Source organism: Gracilinanus agilis, chromosome 3 (genome assembly GCF_016433145.1).
Source record: "Gracilinanus agilis isolate LMUSP501 chromosome 3, AgileGrace, whole genome shotgun sequence".
NCBI classification, from domain to species: domain Eukaryota; kingdom Metazoa; phylum Chordata; class Mammalia; order Didelphimorphia; family Didelphidae; genus Gracilinanus; species Gracilinanus agilis.
This window is the reverse complement of record NC_058132.1, coordinates 649,904,293-649,927,675: the sequence shown is the minus strand read 5'-3', so window position 1 is coordinate 649,927,675 and position 23,383 is coordinate 649,904,293. Positions and strand designations below refer to the sequence as shown.

The 23,383-nt window shown below is 44.9% G+C and overlaps 1 protein-coding gene across 1 annotated transcript in view; it reads right to left on the bottom strand.

Moving 5' to 3' along the window:
* The window catches only part of KIF1A (kinesin family member 1A), a 164,583-nt gene that overhangs the window by 133,891 nt on the left and 7,309 nt on the right, over positions 1–23,383 (bottom strand). The window contains exons 2-3 of the mRNA XM_044669519.1: positions 5,128–5,204; positions 3,133–3,312 (exon numbers count right to left, since the gene is read on the bottom strand). Coding sequence (XP_044525454.1) covers positions 3,133–3,312; positions 5,128–5,204 — 257 coding nt within the window. The remainder of the gene's footprint in view (positions 1–3,132; positions 3,313–5,127; positions 5,205–23,383) is intronic.

The window sequence follows — 23,383 nt, the reverse complement described above, 5'->3', positions numbered from 1 at the left end:
AGTACAGTGACTTGGCCCATAGGAAGTGCTTAACAAATGCTTAGGCTGCCTTCTCAGAGAAATACAAATAAAATACCAACTCCTTATCCTGGCATTCAAAGCCCTTTATAATCTACCTATTTAGTATTAGTTCTAAGTCCCTGCATGAGCTACATCCTAGCCAAACTGGACAAGCTGCCATTTTCTCATCTCATCCTTGGCTCCATCTCTGTCTCTTTCTGCCCATGGTTTCTGATGCCTGGAATTGACTCTCCCATCATCTTAAGCAGTTGAAATCTTTTTCCTCCTTTGAGCCCAGTTCAGAGGCTCCCCCTTTTACAAAGCCTCCTCCAATTCTCTGCTCCGTCTCCAGCTTTAAATGAATTCTGCCTTCCCCTTGGGTCTCGGCTGTGTAATTATTATGACGGGTAGCATTTGTATTTGTTTTAATCCCTTTTTATCTCATTGAAGGTAGGGACTATACACTGTCTGATCTTTGAATGACATTCGGTGTGATTTTCAGCTTCTAATATTGGGACCCCTGATGTTCTCTAGTTCTTTGGGACCCCCTGGCATTCTACACATTGACACGTTGTTCCTTCTCTATTCCTAACCTTTAGAGCCCTGATTCAAGAATCCCTCACACAGAGACCATGAATACAGTAACTATTTCTCAAACAGGGAATAGAATCCCGAGGAGCTGTAGTTTAACTGTCATCAGGAGAGGGCCAATTGTGATGAGAAGAGAAAAAATATGGAGGGGGGAAACACATAAAAAATACCAAATGATTGCTGCTGTGAGCTTTTTAAGGATGGCATCTCATGTCTAGCCTATATGGAGTCTGGTTCAGAGTCATTCTCACCCTCTCTAACCGCTATGAAATAATTTCCTTATTCTTTTCCCAGGTCCTAAGGCAATCAAGGGGAATCTTCTGGTGTCTTCTTATAAATAAATAGAAATGCATATTCTCTCTTATCAAGTAATTAGTACTGAGTTCCCATTACAATTTAAAAATATATCAGAAACAGGTTTTTCCCATAAACTTCTGCTATCTTTCCTTTAAAATCTCCTATCTCATGTTCCTAATGACTAAGACAGTGCTATCCTGCAATACACTGTGTTATGGCAGCAACAAATGCTAAAAAATTATTTATGATCTATCCCAGCGGATAAAATTCACAGCCAGACTAGTCAGCTCTTGGTTCCTCAAAAGTAGAAGAAAGAAACAGGGAATAGAAAACTCTCACTGATTCCTCCTCAACTCTAGTGACATAATTTTGAGCCTCTCAGGAATTCTCTTCATAATATACTTTTTTTTTAACAAAATGAGAGTTAGATACAGTTTTCTCAAAATGTCCCTTATTAGGACAAGAGAAGAAAATAACACGTTGAGAGGATATGGGAAAATAGGCAGACAAGAGCACCATGATGGAGCTAGGAATTAATTCGGTCCAGTCATTTTGGAAAATCATTTGTAAATATGCCCCCAAAGTTATTATAACATGCACTCTTTGACACGGGTTTGCCACTAAGAGGTCTTTCTATATCCCAAAGAAATCACAGAGGCATGTACAACAGTATTTGTAGCAGCTCTTCTTGCGGTAGCCCAAATTGGAAACTAAGGGGGTGTCCTGTTGGGCACGGCTAGACACATTATGGTATATGCATATAAAGGAATATCGTTGTGCAATAAGAAATAGGGAATGGACAGTTCGAAAGGAAACTCGAAAGACCTTTATGAACTGATGCAGAGTGAAGTGAGCAGAACTAGGAGAATAAAGTCTACAACTATAACAGTATTAGAGAGAAAGAATAGCCCAACAATTCTGGAAGGCTCCAGGACTGATCAAAGTCATTGTGATGAACCATGAATCCTGAAGAGGGAAAGCAGAACAGAACATGCTACTTACCTGTTGACAAGTAAGTGAAGGACTTTAAGTACACAAGAGAAATATGTTTTTAGACATGGCCAACGTAGGGATTTATGTTGCTGGACTTTGCAACTTTTTATCTATTTATTTTTTGCTCAATTGGGGGAAGTATTCAGAGGGACATGTTGATTAATAAACAAACAAATGGAACTTAAATAATTTCTCTTCTTTACAGTTGGCTGGCTCTCAGGACAATATTACTTTAAGTCCCCTCTCTCTGTGCCTTGTAGGTCCTTCTGATCATGAGTTAACTCTTTTTTTAAAAAATGTTTTCCATAGTTATATGATTCATGTTTTCTCCCTTCCCTCACCTCTCCCTCCTCCTGGAGATGACAAGCAATTCTGCTGGGTTATACATGAGTTAACTCTTTTGAGAATGACAGTTAAAATGTAATTTTACAAGAAATTATATCCTATAATTCTTACTTTTAAATATAAAACTTTATTGACATATTTTATTTTTACTTCCCCTGAATTCTCCCCTGACTATTCCTTCTTTTTCCCTCTAAACCCTTACATTCTGTCTTAGTAACAACCCTAAGACATAAGGGCAAGGGATAGGCAAATGGGAGTAAGTGACTTGCCTAAGGCCATACAGCAGGAAGTATCTGAGGCCAGATTTGAAACCAGGTCCTCCCAACTCCAGGCCTGGTGCTCTATCCACTGAGCCACCTAGCTGCCCCAAATGGTTCATTATTATGGTTTAATCAGGTCAGTCATGCCTGATGTTTTATGAACCCATTTTTGGGTTTCCTTGGCTAAGATAGTAGAATGGTTTGACATTTCCTTCTCCAGCTTATTTTACAGATGGGAAACGGTGGCAGCTAGGGTTAAATAACTTGCCTAGAGTCACACAGCTAGTAAATGTCTGAGGCCAGGTTGGAACTTAGATTTTCTTGACTCCTAGCCTGGCATTCTATCCCCTGAACCATCTCACTGCCCTCTTATTCCCTCTTAAAGCTACAGTAATAGTACCCAGAGTCTTTATGTTAGGGGCTGTTAGAGCTAGAATCACACCTGGTTTTTTTTTTTATCTGTTTTGTCTCACTTCATTCTACTTTTCCTAAAAACCATTTTTTTTAATCACACGAATGTCCTTTTTTTCTGCTTGAATTAAAGTTGATTTTCTGAATTTTATTCTGAATACCTTTTCCCAACAAGGAATTCCTTTAGCATCCCATCCAACCCCCTCATCTTCATTCTCATCATGGTCACACTTACCTGTGGGATGATGCCCTGCTGGTCTTTCTCCTGCTTCCCCATCATAGTATAGGATTTCCCAGCACCCGTCTGCCCATAGGCAAAGATGCAGACATTGTAGCCTTCAAAGGCATGTTGCAGCATCTCTTCTCCGATGTCTTGGTATACCTGCTTCTGGGACGCATAGTTGATATCTTCAGGCTGGGAGAGAAAACAAAGATGAGAACACATATGAGAGGATTAAAGGGGAAGGAAGGCATGGAAGTGATCACAGGCTCATAGAGACCTTGGAGACCATCTATTCCAGTCCCCTCATTTGCTAGTTGAAGGAGCAGCAAGGACCAGAGAGGTTATATAGGACCTGTCCAAAGTCACACAGGAAGCAGTAAGAACCAGGATGAAGAAAGTACTTTGACAGATCTTCAGCTCTGTCAGGGTAGATTCTCATTATTGTTCAGATCACAGCCTCTTTGTACTTTTCTATCCTGGGTGATTTTCTTCCATCTGTGAATTCACAAAAGATCTGTGATCTTATTGTCATGGAGAGCTCATAATGGAGGGTCATTAAAACACACTGGATCATAATCTAGCTGTGGATTGTGGAACCCCACGGTCTGGAAAGAATCAATACCTCTGGCATTGGAGAGATTCAGGGTGGACTTAAGAGTACTGCAGCATCTGTCCATCAAACGGATCCTCCCAATATTGCCCCCTTGAGCAAAAATAATAGCAGGGAAGGATGGCAAGCAAATAGTGGTGTGAACGGTAATATCCAGGAAACACAAGGAAGGTGGGTACATCCCACTTCTGTCGCTGGGTACCTCTGAGATCTTGGACCACGCAGGCCACTTTCCTGGGTCATGGCTTCCTCATTTATAATTCTGAGAGTGGCTTTTCAGGTGCTTCTCAGCTCTAGATCTACATCCGAGGGTCCTATGTACTTAGAGTGAACAGTAACAGAGATGGGCAAGTCCTGAGAACTGCACTAGAGCCAGGAGATGACAACGATCTAGGGAGTCTCTAGTCACATTGGGCAGTTCCTCCAAGGAAGACCTGGGGGAGGGATGTGGACAAGAATCATGGAGGATGGGAAAGTATACCCTGGTTGTCATCTGCACCATTGGAGGCAGTATCCATACTGATGAGATTGTTTTGATAGAATGGAAGTTCCTTGAGGTCGGGGACTGTTTCATTTTTGCCTTCCTATCTCTGGTGCCTGGCATTGTGCTTGGTACATAGGCGATTAATAAATGATTGCTGGATACTGTGTAAAGTGATGTGTTGAGGTATCCCAAGCAACGATCTTCAGCATTATTTGCTTTTGCTTTGAACTAAGGAACAAGTAACTCAATTCCTAGAATAAATAGAGTGGACTGCCCTAGGTCATCCTGTGACCAGTTCTAGGCCAACGTGATATTAAGAAGTGAACTGAGGGGCAGCTGGGTGGCTTCGTGGATTGAGAGTCAGGCCCAGAGATAGGAGGTCCTGGATTCCAATCTGACCTCAGATATTTCCTAGCTGTGTGATCCTGGACGAGTCACTTAACCCCAAATATTTAGCCGTTACCATTCTTTCTACCTTGCAGCCAGTACTTAGTATTGATTTTAAGATAGAAGATAAAGATCTTCTATCTTAAAAATAAAGATAAAGAAGTGAATTTGTATTGGGAATCAATTATTTGTACACACATGGGCCACAATCTATTTATCTCTGTTGGAAGTTTCTATCCCAAGCAAAAATGCCACCAAAACACCCCCTCCCTGTCCATGTAATGACAAAAAGCTCTTTCCTGGCTCACACCCAAAATGGAGGGCTTGTCAGTGAGTTAGTGTAATTTCTGTATTCAACTCACTCATTTAAAGCTGGATCCCCAAGATCTCCCACTTTCTGCTATAGATCAGATGCTCCAACTTCCAGGGGGTTTCTCACAAAGACCAGGAAACTCAAGAAGCAACTCGTTCCCTTTATCTTGATAGATCCCATCCATCCCTTCTTTCCATGGGCGTTTGTACTTACTGTGGTATGTGACCAGTAGGAATAGTCAAAGCTGAAGCTTTTGGGTGTCTCCTTGGGCTGTTTGGGATTGACAATAGCTAGAAAAGAAAACAAATAAACATAAGGTGAGGAAGCTGTTAGGTGGTCATGGGTGAGTGTCTCTGATTATGATGTGCCATCTTTAGAGTAACCAATGAGAACTTTGCACTGGCCTGGCTTAGAACAGGTGTTCTAACACCAAATGTGGAAATCTCTCCACTGAGCCACACTGTTCCAGGTGCCAAGAGGATCTCTCCAGCTGGGCATCCTACAAACAGTTCAAACTCAACATATCCCAGACAAAACTTATGCTCTCGCCCCCACCAATATTCTTCTTCTGGCTTCACTTTTCTAGCTCTGCCATCACCACTCACCTTGGGACTACAAGGATGGAAAGGGGAGTAATGGAGCTTTCAAACATGTGAGGAAGATTTCAAGCTTTTCTCTGAGAAAGGGTCATGAAGAAAGGAGCTAAACAACAATATGGAAATAGGTCTTGATCAATGACACATGTAAAACCCAGTGGAATTGTGCATCAGCAATGGGGAGGGGAGGAGAGGGGGAGAGGGAAAGAACATGAATCTTGTAACCATGAAAAATATTCTAAATTAATTAATTAAATAAAATTTTCCAGATTAAAAAAAAAACAAAAAAGGAGGTAAAGATTAAAATATCCAGTAGTAGGATCTTTTGATCTTAAGTGGGGAAAATTTCACTTGGCAATTCCCAAACATCTGAAGGAAAGATATGGATAAATAGGTGGATAGATAGATGATAGGTTAATTAGGTGATAGGTAGTGTGAGAGAGAGATATGATGATGATGATGATGATGATAGCCAGTTAGCACATATGCTCAGCACCAAGCAAGATGGTGTCTCTTGAAGACAGACTCACACCTTTGTTTGGTCCATACAAGCTTCAGCAAGTAGACCTTGATGGCATTTGGGCACTGATGGAAAGTTTGGGTTACAAACCCAGGCACTAGTTGGACTATGTCTATAGTCTTGTGGTTAGTTCTGGATACTATATTTTAGGAATTATATTGATGAGCTGGAGAAGGTCAGAGAAGGATCAACAAGATGAGGAAGAGCCTTGAATTCATGCCATGAAAGAAAAGGCTGAAAGATCTGGTGAGCTTTAACCGGAGAGGGGAAAACTTAGAGGAATGTGACAGCTGGGTTCGGGTCTATCATGGAGAAGAGATTAACTTTGTTCTGAATGGGCATAGAGGGCAGAGCTGGAACCAGTGGGTGGGTGTTACAGAGGCAGATTTCATTGAACTCCATGTAAGGAAGTTTTTTAATAATGAGAAGGGAATGGTGGTGACTTGCCAGAGATCTTCATGCAGAGGGGATGTTATTGAAGGCATTCTTTTGAAGACACAGGCTGGACCAGATGGCCTGAGATCCCTTCACTCTCTGACATTCTGAGATTCTCTGGCCTCGAAGGGACCTTGTCTAATCCTATGTTTCCTCTTCTGAACATAAATCAATGTGCCCAGAATGAATAGGGATGCAAAAAAGCCTCACAATTCTTCCAGTGAGTTTCTTTGCTTTCCCTGGCAGAGGACCCTTTGATGCTCAGCCTCATGCCAAGGCAATTTGTCTTCCTGTTCCATGGGTTTGGCTGAGTCTAATAATATCTGTCCTGTCTGAGGTCAAGTGCCCACTGTGCATGGCCTAGAATGAGGATGACAAAAGAACACAGGCAGAGCGGGCTTTGGAGGAGCCATTCTTTCCTGCCTTCTCTCTTTGCCCCACCTAGCAGTGCACTGGTTGGGGCTGGCTGCTCATGGATGCTCCCAGTAGTCTCAAGAGATAAGAAGCGAATGGCTCAGCTGATTCCCTGGTCCGGCGGCTCAGGTCTAAAGAAACTGTCAGCCGCCACACCTTACTGGGGGAAAATCAGAAGCCTGGCTAGCTTTCACACCTTCCCATACCTGACAATGGTGAGCGAGTCCTTCCATATGCCTCTCCTCTTTACATCTCATAAACCCAGTTCCCTTAGCTATTCCCCATTTGTAGACTATTCTGGGATCATAGATTGAGAGCCAGAAGGGACCTTGGAGATCATGTGAGTCTAACCCTCTTTACTGACAGATGAGGAAACAGATCCAGAAAGGTGAAGGCATTCATTCATTCGTTCAGAACTTTACTACTTACTGAGAGGCAGTATGACAGTATAAATCGAATTCTAGATCTGTAGTGAGAAAGTTCTGGGTTCAAAACATACTTCCACCACTTCCTGGTGATGGGATCCTAGGCAAATTCACCAAATCTATCATAGTTTCTATGTCTTCAACTGGGACTGGTGGTAGCCAATACCTCTACTTACTTCTAAGATTGTTGGATACGCCCTCAGACACTTCCTAGCTGTGTGACTCTGGGCAAGTCACTTGACCCCCATGGCCCACCCTTACCACTCTTCCACCAAGGAACCAATACACAGAAGTTAAAAAAATATTTTAAAAAAAGATTGTTGGGATAGATCCAATTTAGACAACATACACATATATGTGTAGATATATGTGTGTGTATGCATATATATGTATATAAAGCATTTGAAAAACTTCAAGGTATCATATGCATTTCAGTTTTATTTTTACTGGCACTACCTTAGGTAAGTTATTTTCCTTCCTCTGGACCTCATTTTCTTCTGTTGTAAAGTGGAGACCATAGTCTCTGCCTACTAGATAGACTGAGGATCAAGTGAACTCATACATGTGAAAGCTGTTTGTTTTTTTCCCAGTATTTTATTTTCCAACTATATTTAATAATGATTTTTAACATACATTTCCCGAAATTACAAGATCCCACTTGTCTCCCTCCCTCCTTCCCTCCCTTCCCTTTCTCCTCCAAATAATTTGATCTGAGTTTTACATGCATTATCCTGTGTGAAAGCTATTTGTAAATGCCAAACCACCTTATAAATGGGAGGCATTATTCCCGCTGTATCTCCAGTGCTCAGCAGAGGGCCTGGCCCACTGTAGACACTTAATGACTACATGTTGATGGACTGAAAACAATTCAGATCATTAATTTATTCATAACTCCTAGAAAAATGTATTAAGTTCCTGCTCTGTCCAATGCCTTGTACTGAGCGCTTTAGTCTTTTCTGTTTTTTCTTCTGGACCTTCTCCAAGCCTCCATTTTGTTCTTCACTACTTGAGCTCAGAGCTGTAATAAAATCCAAAGAGATGCTAGAGGGAAAATGGCCTTAGAGTTCTCCAGGCTCATTCAGAGTTAGCTCGCTGTCTGCTGTGTGGGTTCGTGGAAAGAGCCCTAGATGTACAGAAAGAAGAGATGTATTCTAGGCTCAGATCTTCCAATAACCAGCTCTGTGCCCATGGGCAAGTCATTGGATCTGAGTCTTAATTCTCTCATCAATAAAGTGAGAATAATGATTTCCTGTACTATGTACCATGAAGGAGTACTATTGGGAAGTCTATATACATTGTAAAAATTCTATAGACCTTTACCATTATTTGGCTGGTTGATTTGCTTCAATTCCTCCCTCCCTCTCGCCCAACGCTTCTGATTTCTTGCCCAGTTTCCTCATTTTGACCCTTTGCTCCATCTCTCCTACCTGTCTCCTTTGTTCTATTCACACAGCCCTCCGCCAGTTCAGGACTCCGTTCCCTGGACTATTGCAATCCTATTGGTTTCCTAGTTGGGTTATCTGCACCAGGGCTCTCCCCGTTTTAAATCCATCCTTCACAGAGCTAGAAAAGTGATTTTAGTGCTTTTCCTAAATTGCAGATCTGACCATGTCCCATAGACTCCAGTGACTCCATATTACTATCAGACTCATATAGGAAGAGCCCTTTGTTGGCCATTTGGAGCCCGTGGCCACCAGGACCTCTTCATACCTTTCCAGTCCTTTCACACCTTCTTCCCCTCCACATTTACTATTCCTCAAACACAAGAGTCTAGCTCCCTCCCTGCCTTTGCACCAGGCATCTCTTGGGTCTCCAATTCTGCCTTCACTTCCTGATTATGTCTTTCCCACCAGGATTCTTTAGCTCAGAAATCGTCCCCTGAAGAAGATCTCTGCTGGTCTCCCACCCCCTTCCTTTTTGCAAAAAAATAATGCTTGTTGCCCACCTGCCTGTCATCAAAGCCAGCTCATTCCTCCCTGCCTCCACCCAACCTTGCCCTCGTTTTCCTTGGCCAAATACATTGTTTTGCACTCGTGTATGTTGAACTTAATTCCTCCTCTACCCAGCCAACCATTCCACCAAATTATCAGGGCAGAGGCCTAATTAGGGCAGGGGAGCTGGGCTTTGCCCTTGGGTGCAGAAGCAAATGGCACAGACAATAGCGGCGATCCTCCAGCACTCTAGAAACAACAGAGATTAGCATGTGGTTGGTTCAAAGGATGGATTAAAAATAAGGCGCTATGGAAACAGAGAGAAGCCTGGAGCATCTCTCCCAACACAGCCTCTCCCAAAGTCCTGGGGGCTCTGGCTTTCTCTATCAAATGGTGTCCCACCTGCCCAGTGGAGAAGCATCGAGGTTTACTGAAAAGAACACTGCATTTGGAGTCAAGGAACCTGGGCTCAGTCCATCTCATTATACAGTTCCATCCCATTATACAACCTGTGTGACCTTGGGCAAGTCTTTGGACCTTAGCTTCTGAATCATCTGCAAAATAAGGATGTTCGACTAGATAGTCCCTTACAGCTCTAGGGCTGAGCCCGGGGAGCCAGAATTCCTCAGTAGTTCTGTGTCGTTGGCTTCCTTGGCTTTCCCTCCCTCCTCCTGCTGGGGAGCTTCTCATCTTTCCCATCTCTTCTTTCCTGGAAGCTTCCAGTTTCCTAGCTAATTAGCACCTAGAGCACCTGCCTGTGATGTCAGAGGTGAGCAATCTATCTGATGCCTGGAGCTGGATCCCGCCCCTCCCTCTACAACACCTGGTGCTCCTCTCCAGCCCAGAACAGCCCTGTTCCGTGGGATTGGTGTGTCTGTACAGAACCGGGAGGAGGAGGTGAGCCTGGCACAAACCGGGAGCGCCTGTGCCAACCTGAGAGGGGGCCACAGCCTAGCATAAGATGAATGCTGGGTCCAGAGAGAGCCTCTCCCATGAGCAGAGCTCCTTCACTCTTTTGCTGTGACCTTAAGACCACAAAAACCTGGATCTTAGACTCACAGGTGGAAAACTCAACCACCCCATTTTACAGATGAGTCAGCGGAGGCCCAGACATACTTAATGACTTGCCTGAAACATGACAAATTAAGATTTTTTTTTAAAATCTAATTTGATTTTTAAATGAACGAGCATTTAATCTCTCTCCCTTCCCTCCCTCCCACTGGAAAAAAAGAAGAAAAACCAAACCCTTCTAAGTGTAGGCCTATGATGGGCCCAGTTGGGATCACGATGAACCCCTCCCCACACTGCTCTCCTTTCCCTTTAACCTGTCTGTGGCCACTGATAGAGGGGCATCCCGGCCATTCCGGCTTATTGGCAGGGACATCAACCTGGTACCTTATAGGACGGTCCTTTATTCCTCGGAGGGCAGGTGAAGTCTGAATTTAGTCACATGAATCCCCAGAGGAGGGGGAGAAGAAGCCCCCTCCTCTTCCCATCCTGGGAGGCGAGCCACTCTCACTGATAACAAAGGGCTCTCTGGGAGGAAGAACGGAGGGACCAGTGAGCTCTTTGCTCAGGATGCTCGTTTCTTGGAGATGCTAAATTAGTGATGAAGCCTTCCCAGAAAGACCCGCAGTTGCTAAGGAACTGACCTGGGAAGGAAGATGGGGTTGCCTAGTGTGTCCCTTTGCAGATAAGCCAATGAGGAAACCAAAGTGTAGACCAAGAGGGGGCAGACAGATGGTCTCCTGCAGGCACAGGTTGTGAGGAAACTGTTTCAGATGCAGGGGTGGAAGGTGGGAGGATCTGGGATGCTCCATCTCAGACAGCTCATGGCATAAAAGGAAATCATCCAAAGCTTCCTTATTTCCAGTTTTTGCCTTGATTTGTCAGTGTATGCAGCATTCCTTGTGTCAGTTACTATGATGAAGTTTTCTAAAATGTGCCACAATGAAATGTAACTTGAGGATCCCAACTGGTCTCTTGACCGCAAGCCTCTCCCCATTCCACTTCAAGCCCACAAGAGGGATATCTATAAACCACAGAGCTTACCGTGTCACTCCCTTGCTCAATAAATTCTAGTGGCTCCCTACTACCCTTATGATCAAATACACAGTCTTCTGTAGGATACTCAAAGCCCTTCTTGTCTGCCTCTGACCTGCCTTTCCAGCCAAATGATAGCCCATAGTTGGAGGCACAGCTGAGGTGGCTTGCTGAACTTTGCTGCTCCCCAAACACAACATTCCATCTCTGTCTCCTTCCCTTTGGACTGGCTGTCCCATAGGCTTTTAATACATCCGCCCGTCACCCTCACCTCTTAGTTTCCTTCGTGTTTCACCTAAGGTGCCACTTCCTACATGAAGCCCACCCCTATCTTCCTAGGTACTTATACCTTCATCTACCCCCTGCCAAAGAAATTACCTTAAATTGATTTTGTATATCGTATGCATATGCTTGTCTGCCTCCCTCAAGAGAGCACCGGTTACCTGCGGGCAGGGACTGTTTCATTTTTGAGTGTGTCCCCCCAATGCCTGGCATTATGGCATAATAAATACTTATTGATGGGTTGATTGACTGCTATATGAGCACGCTGTCTCCAGCACTAGAATGTCAGTTCCTTGAGGGCAGGGCTGTTTCCGGCTTTCATCTCTCTCTCCTGTGCTCCTGGAACAGCACTGGCAAAGGATGGGCACACGTGCCAAGCTGACACTCGGGGAGCTGCTCTGTTCCCCTCTCCCAGCCCCCAGGACATTTTCTGCATGCCCTGCCCCTCTGTCCAGCTGCCCAAAGCAAGCACTTCCTCCCTCCGCTCTTAGGGATAATGCAGGGGACTCACAGGTGGCTTGAAGTCGCAGTTTGGGCATGTGAACTTGGTAACCTTCGCCAATGCTGCCCCAGCATATTACTATATGTACTTGAGAGGAACTTGATGAAGCCATAGATTGGGAGACCATCTAAGGAGGCTGATAGAACTCCTGTCTCCAGGCCTGGGTAGGGCATGGCCAGGGCTTCGCTCTAAAGCACCACATTTAGAGGGTTCTAAATAGAGAGTGATGACAGCATTTAACAGTCATTCAGCACTAAAGATGTGTAAGTGCTCTGCCAGTTTTCCAGGGTGTGTCTCCCTCCCTGAACCCTTCCCTACCCCCTAAACGGAGGGCACATTTCATGCTGTTCCGTGTTCAGATTCCCAATAACAGCTCTCACTGGAATAATTCTTCAGAAGACTCGAAGGACCTTTTCCAAAATGTTATTTGCACCTTAGTTTGGGAGGCAGTCGTTGGTCAAATTTCCCTGCTGCTAAGCCAGGAGGCAGTTTCCCCAGGGCTTCAAGTCATTACTGCCCTTTGCCATCCTCTCTAGCTCTAGGAAGGCAGAAAGTCTAGTCAACAGAAGGATCCGTGGCTAGGAGTCAGAGGATCTGGCTTCCAAACAAACTTCTAGAGCAGTGATTCCCAAAGTGGGCACCACCGCCCCCTGGTGGGTGCTGCAGCAATCCAGGAGTGTGGTGATGGTCACAGGTGCATTTCTCTTTCCTATTAATTGCTATTAAAATTTTTTAAATTCAATTTCTGGGGGGCTAAGTAATATTTTTTTCTGGAAAGGGGGCGGGAGGCCAAAAAAGTTTGGGAACCCCTGCTCTAAAGCTTCCTCTTTAGCTTCATTTATAAAATGGCAGCATTGGGTCTGAGAGCCTCTCTCTCCCTCTCAACTGTACAACTGGGTTCCTATGACCCACTCCAGAGATGCCCCATTGCCTTACAGGAAAATCTGACATTGGCTGGCTTGTATGAGCATTGTCCATGCGTGCCTGGCTTGATCCTCTCCCCACCCATCAGTGAGTGGGAAGATGAAAGAGAAAGTAAAACAAGTCCTGTCTGTAAAATAATAATAGCCAAATATCACATTTACATACAGCCCCTAAAGGCTCGCAAAAGGTGAGTAAGTATTATGATATTCATCGCTCCTGCTGGCTGTCTGATGGAGTACCTAAGCCTGAGCAAATCTCCAAAATAAACAGTAGAAATGTTCTTCTTGAGGACTAAACTCCAGGTGGGGGACATGCAGGGAGAGAGAAGGAGCCCAGAAGGTCAACAGATGCACTGTAATAAACCTAATGCCAACCAGTGTGCTGGCCCATAGCAGAGACTTACTAAAACCCTTTGGGTGATCCATGGCTAATGGGTCTCTCCATTTGCACTTTTCTTGAATAAGCAAAGACTGTTCCTGGGCCAAGAAAGCTGAGAGAACACAGCCATTGATTTCCTGGTTGGGGCCCTTTTTTAGCCCATTAATAAACTGGCCAGAAGAGAGGACCCCCCCTCCCCACTCTGGAAGGCAAGAGGACATGCTTGGATGGTATCTCTCCAGCCGAGGCATCTACACTGGAGCCAGAGCCCCAGCCCCATAATTGTGAGGCAGCATGGGAGGGAAGAGGGGCGTCAGGTTTGGAGCCACGTTCCTGCCTGGGTCCTTAGTGTGAGCCGGGCGACACTGAGCGAGTCTCTGGCCTTTCCTGTGTCTCATTTGTCTCTTTTGCAACATAGGGCTGATAGCTATTAGATGATACTGTATGTGTGTATGCACACACACAGATGTTTGTATGTGTATGTGTGTAGATATTTACACACATACATGTATATAATATGACCTCCCTCATAGCCTAGTTGTGAGACCGAATGAGATCATGGCCAGAAAGAGCTTTCAAGCCCTAAAAGGCATCTATAGAAACGCCATTTGTCATTATTGTGACGGGCATCTTCATCTTACTTTCCTCTCTTTTTCAGAGGGGTTCAGATAAAAAGAAAGTCCTGGAACAAGACAATATTCAAGCCTTATTTCTTTGTATTTCCTGTCCTATGGACTATTCCACGGATTTTGTAACGGAATCAAAACATTGGCATGTAGTGAGGTCCCTCAGAGCATCCCTGCTACGACTCCAGCCCCAGCCTGAATGACACACTTCTTCTGGGTGGGTTGAATCTAGCCTTTTGCTAGATCTTTCCATCTTCTAAACTCTGTTCCAGGTCGCTTGGACTCTAAGAATTCCGGGTGGTGGCCTCCATTAAAAGCACCCTTCTCGGACTTTTATGGGACAACATTGTAGCTGAACAATTGGCGATGAAAGGCTTTTCTCCCTTGAAGCTGTTGCTTCCCATTTATGAAAAAGTGAAGGCAAAGAGATCGTAGATAAACAGACTTGCACAAAAATATTTATAGCCGTGCTCTTTGTGGTGGCAAAAAACTGGAAAGCAAGGGCATGCCCTTCAATTGGGGAATGGCTGAACAAATTGTGGTATCTGATGGTGATGGAATACTATTGTGCTATAAGGAATAATGAACTGGAGGAATTCCATGTGAACTGAAAGACCTCCAGGAAGTGATGCAGAGTGAAAGGAGCAGAGCCAGAAGAACATTGTACACAGAGACGGATACACTGTGGTAAAATAGAATGTAATGGACTTCTGTACCAGCAGCAATGCAATGACTCGGGACAATTCTGAGGGATTTATGGAAAGGAACACTACCCACATTCAGAGGAAGAACTACAGGAGTAGAAACACAGAAGAAAAACAACTGCTTGGACACTTGGGTTGATGAGGACATGGTTGGGGATGTAGACCTGAAAAGACCACACCCATGTAACTATCAATAATGTCTAAATAAGTCTTGACTGACCACACATAATAAAACCACTGGAAATGCGAATTAGCTGCAGCGGAGGGGGCGGGGATTGAGGGGGTGAAGGGGAAAGTAAAAACATGACTTATGTAACCATGGAAAATTTTTCTAAAAATAAAATATTATTTTAAAAAAAAAGTGAAGGCAAAAAGGAAACGCCGAGAAGCACACGGCCTCCTCTGTCTTAGCTGCCGGGAACTCTGGCAGGAACTTTAATGCCAACATGAAACTCAAAGATCAGTTCTAAGAATTCACCCATCCCGGGTCCTTCTGACATCGAACTGACTCTCAACTCCTTTTAGCTGTTTTTTTTTTATTCTGTGATTGTTTTTAATGGCCTTCTTTGGCTTCAGAGTCCTGGCGGACTGTAGAGTGCTGGGCCAGGCACCAGGAGCCCTGGTTCTGAGGGGTGCTCTTGTTTCTCGTAAGTGCGTGACCACCATGAGGCTCTCTGACAAGTACTTCTTTGGTAAAAATGGGATCATCATGCTTGCATTCCTTGTTTCACAGGGTGGTGGGGAGAAACGCGGCTTGCTCTGTGGAGGACCCTGAACCCATTTAAGAAGTCAGGATCATATAAATCAGTGATTCCCAGAGTAGGCGCCATCGCCCCCTGGTGGGTGCTGCAGTGATTCAGGAAGGCGGGGATGGCCACAGGGGCATTTATCTTTCCTATTCGTTGCTATTAAAATGTTTTAAAATTAATTTCCAGGGGGCTAAGTTATATTTTTTTCTGGAAAGGGGGTGGCAGGCCAAAAAAGTGTGGGAGCCCCTTGTATAAACAAATGTAAATTAAATGAAATACTGAGGAACACAGGGGACATTGCTCTGAGGCGGTCTCACCCATAACGTGTTAGTTCCCAGGGGGATGGTGGGACAAAGGAGCAGCAAAATGAGTGGAGCCTTGGGCTACAAGAAGAGGCACCATTTCCTGGAACGAGGAGGCGACAGCCCCTCCATCTTCCCATCTTCTGCCCCGGTCAAACAATATCTAAAGCACCGAGTTCAGTCGTGGGAATCCACATTGAAGAAGGACTTTGATAAAGCGCCCATGGGAGGATGGTCAGGCTGTGGAAGGACCCTCAATTCATTTAAAATGGATGAAAATTATTTATGAGCTACAAGGCTGAAAGCTTACACTCCAAAGGGAAGGAAGACGTCCCGTGGCGGCTAGGAGAGGAGGATCTAGCCCTGAGAAGCCAAGGGACGGGGATTGATTGGTTCCTTCCAGGAATGGCCATGCTGTTTGGATGGCTGTTCCCAGAAGGAGAGAAGGATGTGGTTGGGGTTGGGGGAAGGCATGTCAGGGAGATGCCCGAAGGCAGCTGCTACATTAGGGAATGGAAGGGAGATAGAAGGGCAGCTGGAAGGACCAGGAGAAATCTAGCCTGAAGAAAAGGCTCGGAGGTCAGGGCATAGCCATCCTCCTCAAATACTGGGAAGGGCTGTCTTAGGGAAAAGGCACTAACCTCGTGCCTGCTCGCCCTAGAAGGCAGAACCAGGAGCCGTCTGCAAACGCGGCAAAGTGTTCTCTAAAGACCTTCTCTAAAGAAGAGCTCTCCAACAAGGAGAGCCACCCCAAGTGGGATGGGCTGCCTTGGGAACGAGTGGGAAAGGGGTCTTACATGGCTGTCGATCGAGTACATCGTAGAGGGCATACTATACTCTTCAGGTACAATTTGGGCTACAAGAAGAACACGTCACTCTGTTCCTCTGTGGTTCTATTCACCATCCCTGTCATCTTCCACACCCAAATACTTCTCTCTGGTCACCATACCTTTTTATATGCCACCTACCCATTATCATGGAAGTTCCTGGAAGGCAAAAACTGTCTAAGTTTTTGTAGGGGCAGCGAGGTAGCACAGTAGAGTACCAGGTCTAGAGTTGGGGGGGGGGGGGACCTGGATTCAAATCTGACCTCAGTCACTTGCTAGCTGTGTGATCCTGGGCAAGTCACATATCCTCTATGTGCTTAGCCCTTCCACATCTGTCCTAAGTTGATACTAGGACAGAAGGCAAGGGTTAAAATAAACGTTCTTATCACAGTGCTTAGCTATTAGTAAGAGCATTTCGTTCCTGCATTCATTCATTCACTCATTCAGCACTGGCAGAGTTTTGCTAGAGCCAAAGGGGGTTACCAAGCAGGTCCATGTTTACCCGAATAGAAATAGCTGGTGGAGCGCCACAGGGCTCTGTTCTCATGTCTTCTATTTATGGAGGCAGTTAGGCACAGTGGATAGCAACTGAGTTTGGGATCAGAACAGCTGACTTCAAATCCTGTCTTAGGCACTGCTAGTCATGTAATCCTGGGCAAGTCACTTCCTCAATTTTGCCTCTAATTTCTTCAAAATATGTATAAAGTGGAAATAACAGCACTGTTATTATTGTCGTGCGAATCATTTGAAGTTATGTTCGCAGAGTGCTTTGAAAGCTGCTGCTGTTGTTGCTACTACAACTACTACTATTACTACTACTGGTTTTATTTTACATTTGCATCCATGATTTGATGGATGAAAGCCTAGATACTTGGCTTCTCAGATTTGAAAAATATGAAGTGTAAAGGGATAATTAAGTCATTGGATAAGAGATCCAAAAGATCCAGATCTGGGATCCAGGCTGGAATGACTGGCCAAAGCAAGCAAGATGAAACTAAATAGGGATGAATGCAAACTCCGTACTTGGGATCAAAAAGTCAATGGCACAAGTTCAGGAAAAAGGAGTTATGACCAGATAATAGTTTCTGGTGAAGAAAGCCCTGGATACATTAGTGGACTTGGAGCTCCATTTAGAAGTTAGCAATGTATTTTGGGTCATAAAAAACTCAGATAGTCTAGATGTTTCTGCTGACATTCACACTAACTAGCATGAGCACTGACTAATGAGCCCAAACAACTGAATAAGGGTCCCATGGAACGGTGACTGCATTCAAAGGAGAATAGCATCTAGATTCATAAAGCCATCACCTCACTGCACACTGCCTTGGTTGACCACATCCAAAGCCTTGCACTCAACTTGGGTGACATGTTTTAGGAGAGAGAGTGGAAAATGTCAAATATCCAGAGGAAGGTGACCAAAGGGTGGTGAAGGGGTTAGAAATTAGGCCATATGAAGACTGGCTCATGAAACTTGCTCCCTGTTTCTTTGTCTGTGTCTGTCTCTCTGTCTCTGTCTGTCTGTCTGTCTGTCTGTCTGTCTGAATATCTCTCTCTGTAGAGAAGAGACAACTTGAGAAGAGACCTCTCTTTGGCTATGTGAAGAATTGTCACATGGAAGAGAGATTAGTCTTATTCTGCTTGACTCTACAGCTCAGAACTAGGAGCAATGAGTAGAAGAGGCGTTTTCCAGCTTGATATAAATCAAAACTTCCTGTGTGCCTGACCAAATAATTTTACCTCCTTGGGTCTCAACTTCTTCCCCTGGATAAAAGGGGGGGTTGTGGATTGGAGCTGTTCTGAAGAGGAACGATTTTGCCTTGAAAGGATGAGTTCTCCTTCATTAGAATCTTATTAAGTGGAGACTGGATGACCCTTTGTCTGAGATGGCGTAGAAGGAGATCTCTGCTCTGGAATTCTGGTAAGATCCTTTCTGACCCTGAGAGGATGTGATTTCCTTGGGTCCCTTCCAACTTGGAGATCCCATAAATCTACTTAGCACAAATGTAACATCCAGTTCAACTTCAGCCAAGGTTGGAACCCAACACAAGCCAAGGTGCTCCATGCAGCTGAAGAACCCAATGCTTTGCAGCCACAAAGCATCTCTGACGGGCCATAGTGTTGGAGCTGGATAGAGCCATCTTCTAAACCCTACTGTTCCCAAGGATAACAATGCAAATCCATTGCCCCAGCCAGAGAGGTAGGCAAAGGATGGATATAAGTAATGAGCTAATGTTGGCAATGCCCTTCCTGGAATCCAGGAAACCTGTTGGGAGCTTTGGAAGAAAGTATGTGGATCAAGGAGCCATAGTGTTGGAGCTGGAGGGGACCTTGGTTGTCATTGAATGAGTATAGGATGATCTGGGTTCAAATCCTACCTTAGACATTTGCTGCTTATATAAACTCAACTAAGTAACATTAGCTTCCTAAGATTTGGTTTTTCCTCTGTAAAATTAATAGGGAGGGCAGAACTGGACAGCCTCTGAGATCCCATCAGCTCAAGGTCTTTGAGAATAAGTTCCCATGACTCTACACACTTCATCTTGAGGAAACTGAGGCTCAGAAGTTGAGATGGACTATACAAGGTCACCCATTTGGGAGGTGGCAGATAATGATAGAAGGTATTATTGATATAGAGTTTTATGTGTTAGTTCATTTGATCTTCCCCACAATCCTGTGAAGTATTCATATCATTCCCATTTTACAGATGAGGAACAGAGCTATACAGTAAGTACTGATATAGGATTCACACTCAGGTTTTTCTGACTCTAAAACTATCCATTGCGCCACTAGCCACCCTTGGTGGCATCAGACCTAGAACCCTGACTTTATGGCCTTTAGTGTGGTGTTTCTGTTGATTTATTTGTCTGTTTTTACCATGCCATAACTCATGACCCCAAGCTCAGCCATCTGCCAGGGTGCTCAATAGCTTGCAATGATCTGATCTGGGACTGTTGCCTGCTCTCCCAGTTGTGCTGACTCAGGGAGGAGACAATAATAACAACAACCAAACAAAGGCTGAAGATCCCCAGGAAGGTCACCAAAGCAGCCATTGGGCCATGGAGGGGAGCCATGAGTCTTGCTCAGCAAAGTGACAAAGGGCAGAGGCTGGCCCTCGCCTGAAGCTGGAGATTCAATCTCGTTCAGAGGCACCTTTAGCTTCTCACCTTCCAGCCCTCACAGGAAAGCCCACTCAGAGAAAGAACTTACAGGAAAACGTAAGGACCTTCTGACAAAATGGCAGCTGGGAGCTTTGGGTCCCTAATGCAACCTCTAGCCGCCAATTTGCCAGGAGCAGCAAAGCCCCACATCTCCCTTCTAGGGAGCTGAGGAGTAGCAGTGTAACACAGACCAGATCTGGGGGGCCAGGGCTAGAGGAGATGCTAAAGGGCTGCCTCGGGTTCTCCAGTGCCCCACAGGTATCCATCAGCAACCATCACCTCCTGATGCAAGGGTCCTTTCCTCTGCAGTCAGGGACTTGGGGAAGTCCAGGGGGCCTGGGACGATGCCACTCCGTCTCCCTACCACATACACACATGAGGGGAGAGATTCCACTAAGGCATGCCTCTGCTCAGCCTGGCTCAGAAGCTAAGTTCCCTCTTCTATTCACAAAACCTTTGGTCCTGCTCAGAGATGGGCAGGCCTTTGAGGTCCTTCTCCTTTGGGCTGAGGATGGGCCTCACCCTTCATCAGTGGATAGAGAGACAGATGGGTAGTGCTATTCCATTTAGCAGATATAGAAAGGATGGTGTTGGAAGGGAAAGGCTGGAAGGAAGGAAAGAGAGATGGACTCGACGGCTACTTCCCTCTACATCCAGTAGGTATTCTAGAGCTGCTGGGAGTGTCCTAAACTGTCAGAAACAGCCGTCAATTATAAAGCAAAATTAGTGAATCAGGAACCTATATATCTCCCACCTGTCACAACCAAACTCCTAGAAAAAGTCATCTACATCTGCCTTCGCTTCTTCTCCCACTCACTTCTCAGTCCCTTGCAATCTGGCTTCCCATCCCACCACTCAAATGTCAGTGTTCTCTCCAATGTTGTCAATGATCCCTTAATTTCTTTCTTTAAAAAAATCCTTCTTAGGATAGATACTGTGAATTGGTTCCAAGGTAGAAGAGTGGTAAGGGTTAGGCAATAGGGTTTAAGTGACTTGCTCAGGGTCACACAGTAGCTGATTTAAATTTGAACTGAGAACCCTCTATCTTTAAGGCTGGCTCTCAAACCCCCTGAGCCCCCAGCTGTTCCCAATCCCTTAATTTCTAAAACCCAAATACTCTTCATAAACCCCTTCCTCGACCTTCCTGCAGTGTTTCATACTGCTGAGCACCTTCTCCTCCTGGATATTTTCTCCACTCCTACATTTTATGTACTTCTCTTATCCTGATTTTCCTCCTACCTGTTTGGCCTCTTCTTCTTAAAAAAAAAAAGATCATTTTATTTATTTTTAACATTCATTTAAATTTTTTTACTTCAAATTTCGATTTTACTTCAAATTTACTTCAAACTTTAGCTTCTCCCCTCCCAACTCTCACAGTGAAAGCCCACTCAGAGAAAGAACTACAGGAAAACTACAGCAAAACCCTTCTTCCAGGCCCTCCCGGAATCATTGAGAAAGCCAGCAATCGGATCCCAACTATACATGTGAAATCACGTAAAACATATTTCCATTTTAGGCATTAACCGAAAAAGCTAGAAAAGGAAAGTGAAAAGAATTATGCTTCCGTCTGCACTCAACATTCACCAGTTCTGTCTCTGGAGGCAGAGAGTCTTGTGGAATTCTCTTGGGTTGATCATAGTAACTAAGTCATTGACCGCTGATCAACATTACAATATTGTTGTTACTGTGGTCCATGTTCTCCTGGCTCGGCACACTTCATTTTGCATCAGTTCATGTAAGTTTTTGCAGGTTTTTCTGAACTCATCCTGTTCATCATTTCTTATAACTCAATAATATTCCATCACAACCATGTACCACAGCTTGTTTAACCATTCCCTAATTGACGGGCATCCCCTCCATTTCTATTTCTCTGCCACCACACAAAGAGCGGCTCTCAATATTTTTGCACACATATGGTGTCTCCTCAGTCACCTTTGCTGGACCATTATCCATATCCCACCACACCCTCGAGCCTAAGGGTCTCCCAAGGATCTGTTCTGGACTCTCTTTTGTTCTTTCTACACACCATTTTCTTGTGGAAATCCCATTTTAGGGTCTCTGTGATCTAGAACTAGAAGGGACATGAGAGATCTTCCAATCCTATCCCTTATTTTTACAGAGAAAAAAACCGAGGCCAATGGAGGTAAAGGGATCTGGTCATTCACTATCATCCTCAAACAACCAATAAATATTTATAAAGTAATTATTAAATGCCAGGCAGTGGGGCTATAAAGAAATGGTTTGTTTTTTTTTTTTAAACTTACCTTCCCTCTTAGAGTCAATACTGTGTATTGGCTCCTTGGTGGAAAAGTGGTAAGGTTAGGCAATGGGGGTTAAGTGACTTGCCCAGGGTCACACAGCTGGGAAGTGTCTGAGGTCAGATTTGAACCCAGGACCTCCCATCTCTAGGCCTGACTCTCCATCCACTGAGCTACCCAGCTGCCCCCTAAAGAAATGTTTTTAAAGGACTGGGTCTTCAAAGAGATCACATTCTTATAGGAGAAACAACCTAAAAAATAAGGATAGCCAATTTCATAAGCATCAGGGGCAGAATTTGAATCCAAGTCTTCTGATTCCAGAATTAGTCCTCTTTCCTGTTACACACTACTGGCCTACTCATCAGCTCCCATGGCTTCCATTAGGATCCCTTTGCAGGTCACTCGCAGGTCCACATTACCTATCCAGCCCCCATCTCCCTCCTGAACTCTAGGCCTGCGTGACCACATGCCAATGAGACACCTCCAAGGGGATGTCCTCCAGGCATCTCACAGCCAACATTATCTCTACCCCCAAAGTCTCTAAACCTGCAATATCAGCTCCTTCATGGCAGAGCTGTTGGGCTTTTTGTTTGTTTTGTTTTGTCTTTTTATCCCCCGTCCCAAGTAGACCCAGCACGGATGTGTGCTTGTTGGATTTGATTGGAAGTTCTTGGGAGAGCTCCAGGGTAGCTGCCCTCCCTGACCACCTCCCCTACCACCACGCCAGCCTCTTTGGATCCTGTTTCCTCGAAACCCACCAGCTCAGGAGATCTTTCTTGCCTCTCACCCGTGGGGGAAATATTCCTAGTTATAACTCGGAAAACCACCATAAGAGAGAAGTCGACGAAGTGCTCACGAGAGTTCAGAGGAAGATGGGATCCTGCCCAGTTCTGAGACTCGGGCCCCTGACTTAGGGTGGCCACCATCTTGACGGGCAGATACGGGGACGTTCCAGGTCCAGCAGAGAGTTTAAACAAAGACGCACCAAGGCTGGCACATGGGCCACGTTTGACTAGGGATACGTGTGTATGGGAGACACTGTAGAAGAAAGTTGGGGTCAGAGAGCAGAGAGACCCGAATGCGAGGATGACGATGGGATTGATTTAGATAATTGGAAGTCATTGGAATGGCTGAATGGTTAGTAATGTCATCAAGGTTGTGCCTTAAAAAAACAAACCTGGAAGTGGTAGAAGGGAGAGACGAAAGGTGGAGAGAATCTGGAGACAGAAGCAGAACAGGCAGGAGCCTGTCTCTGTAGTCCAGCTTAGTGCAACTGGTAGATAGAGTGCCTGGCCTGGAATCAGAAAGACTCATCTTCATGAGTTCAAATCTGACTTTAGACACTCACTACCTGTGTGATCCTGGGCAAGTCACTTAACCCTGCCTGCCTCAGTT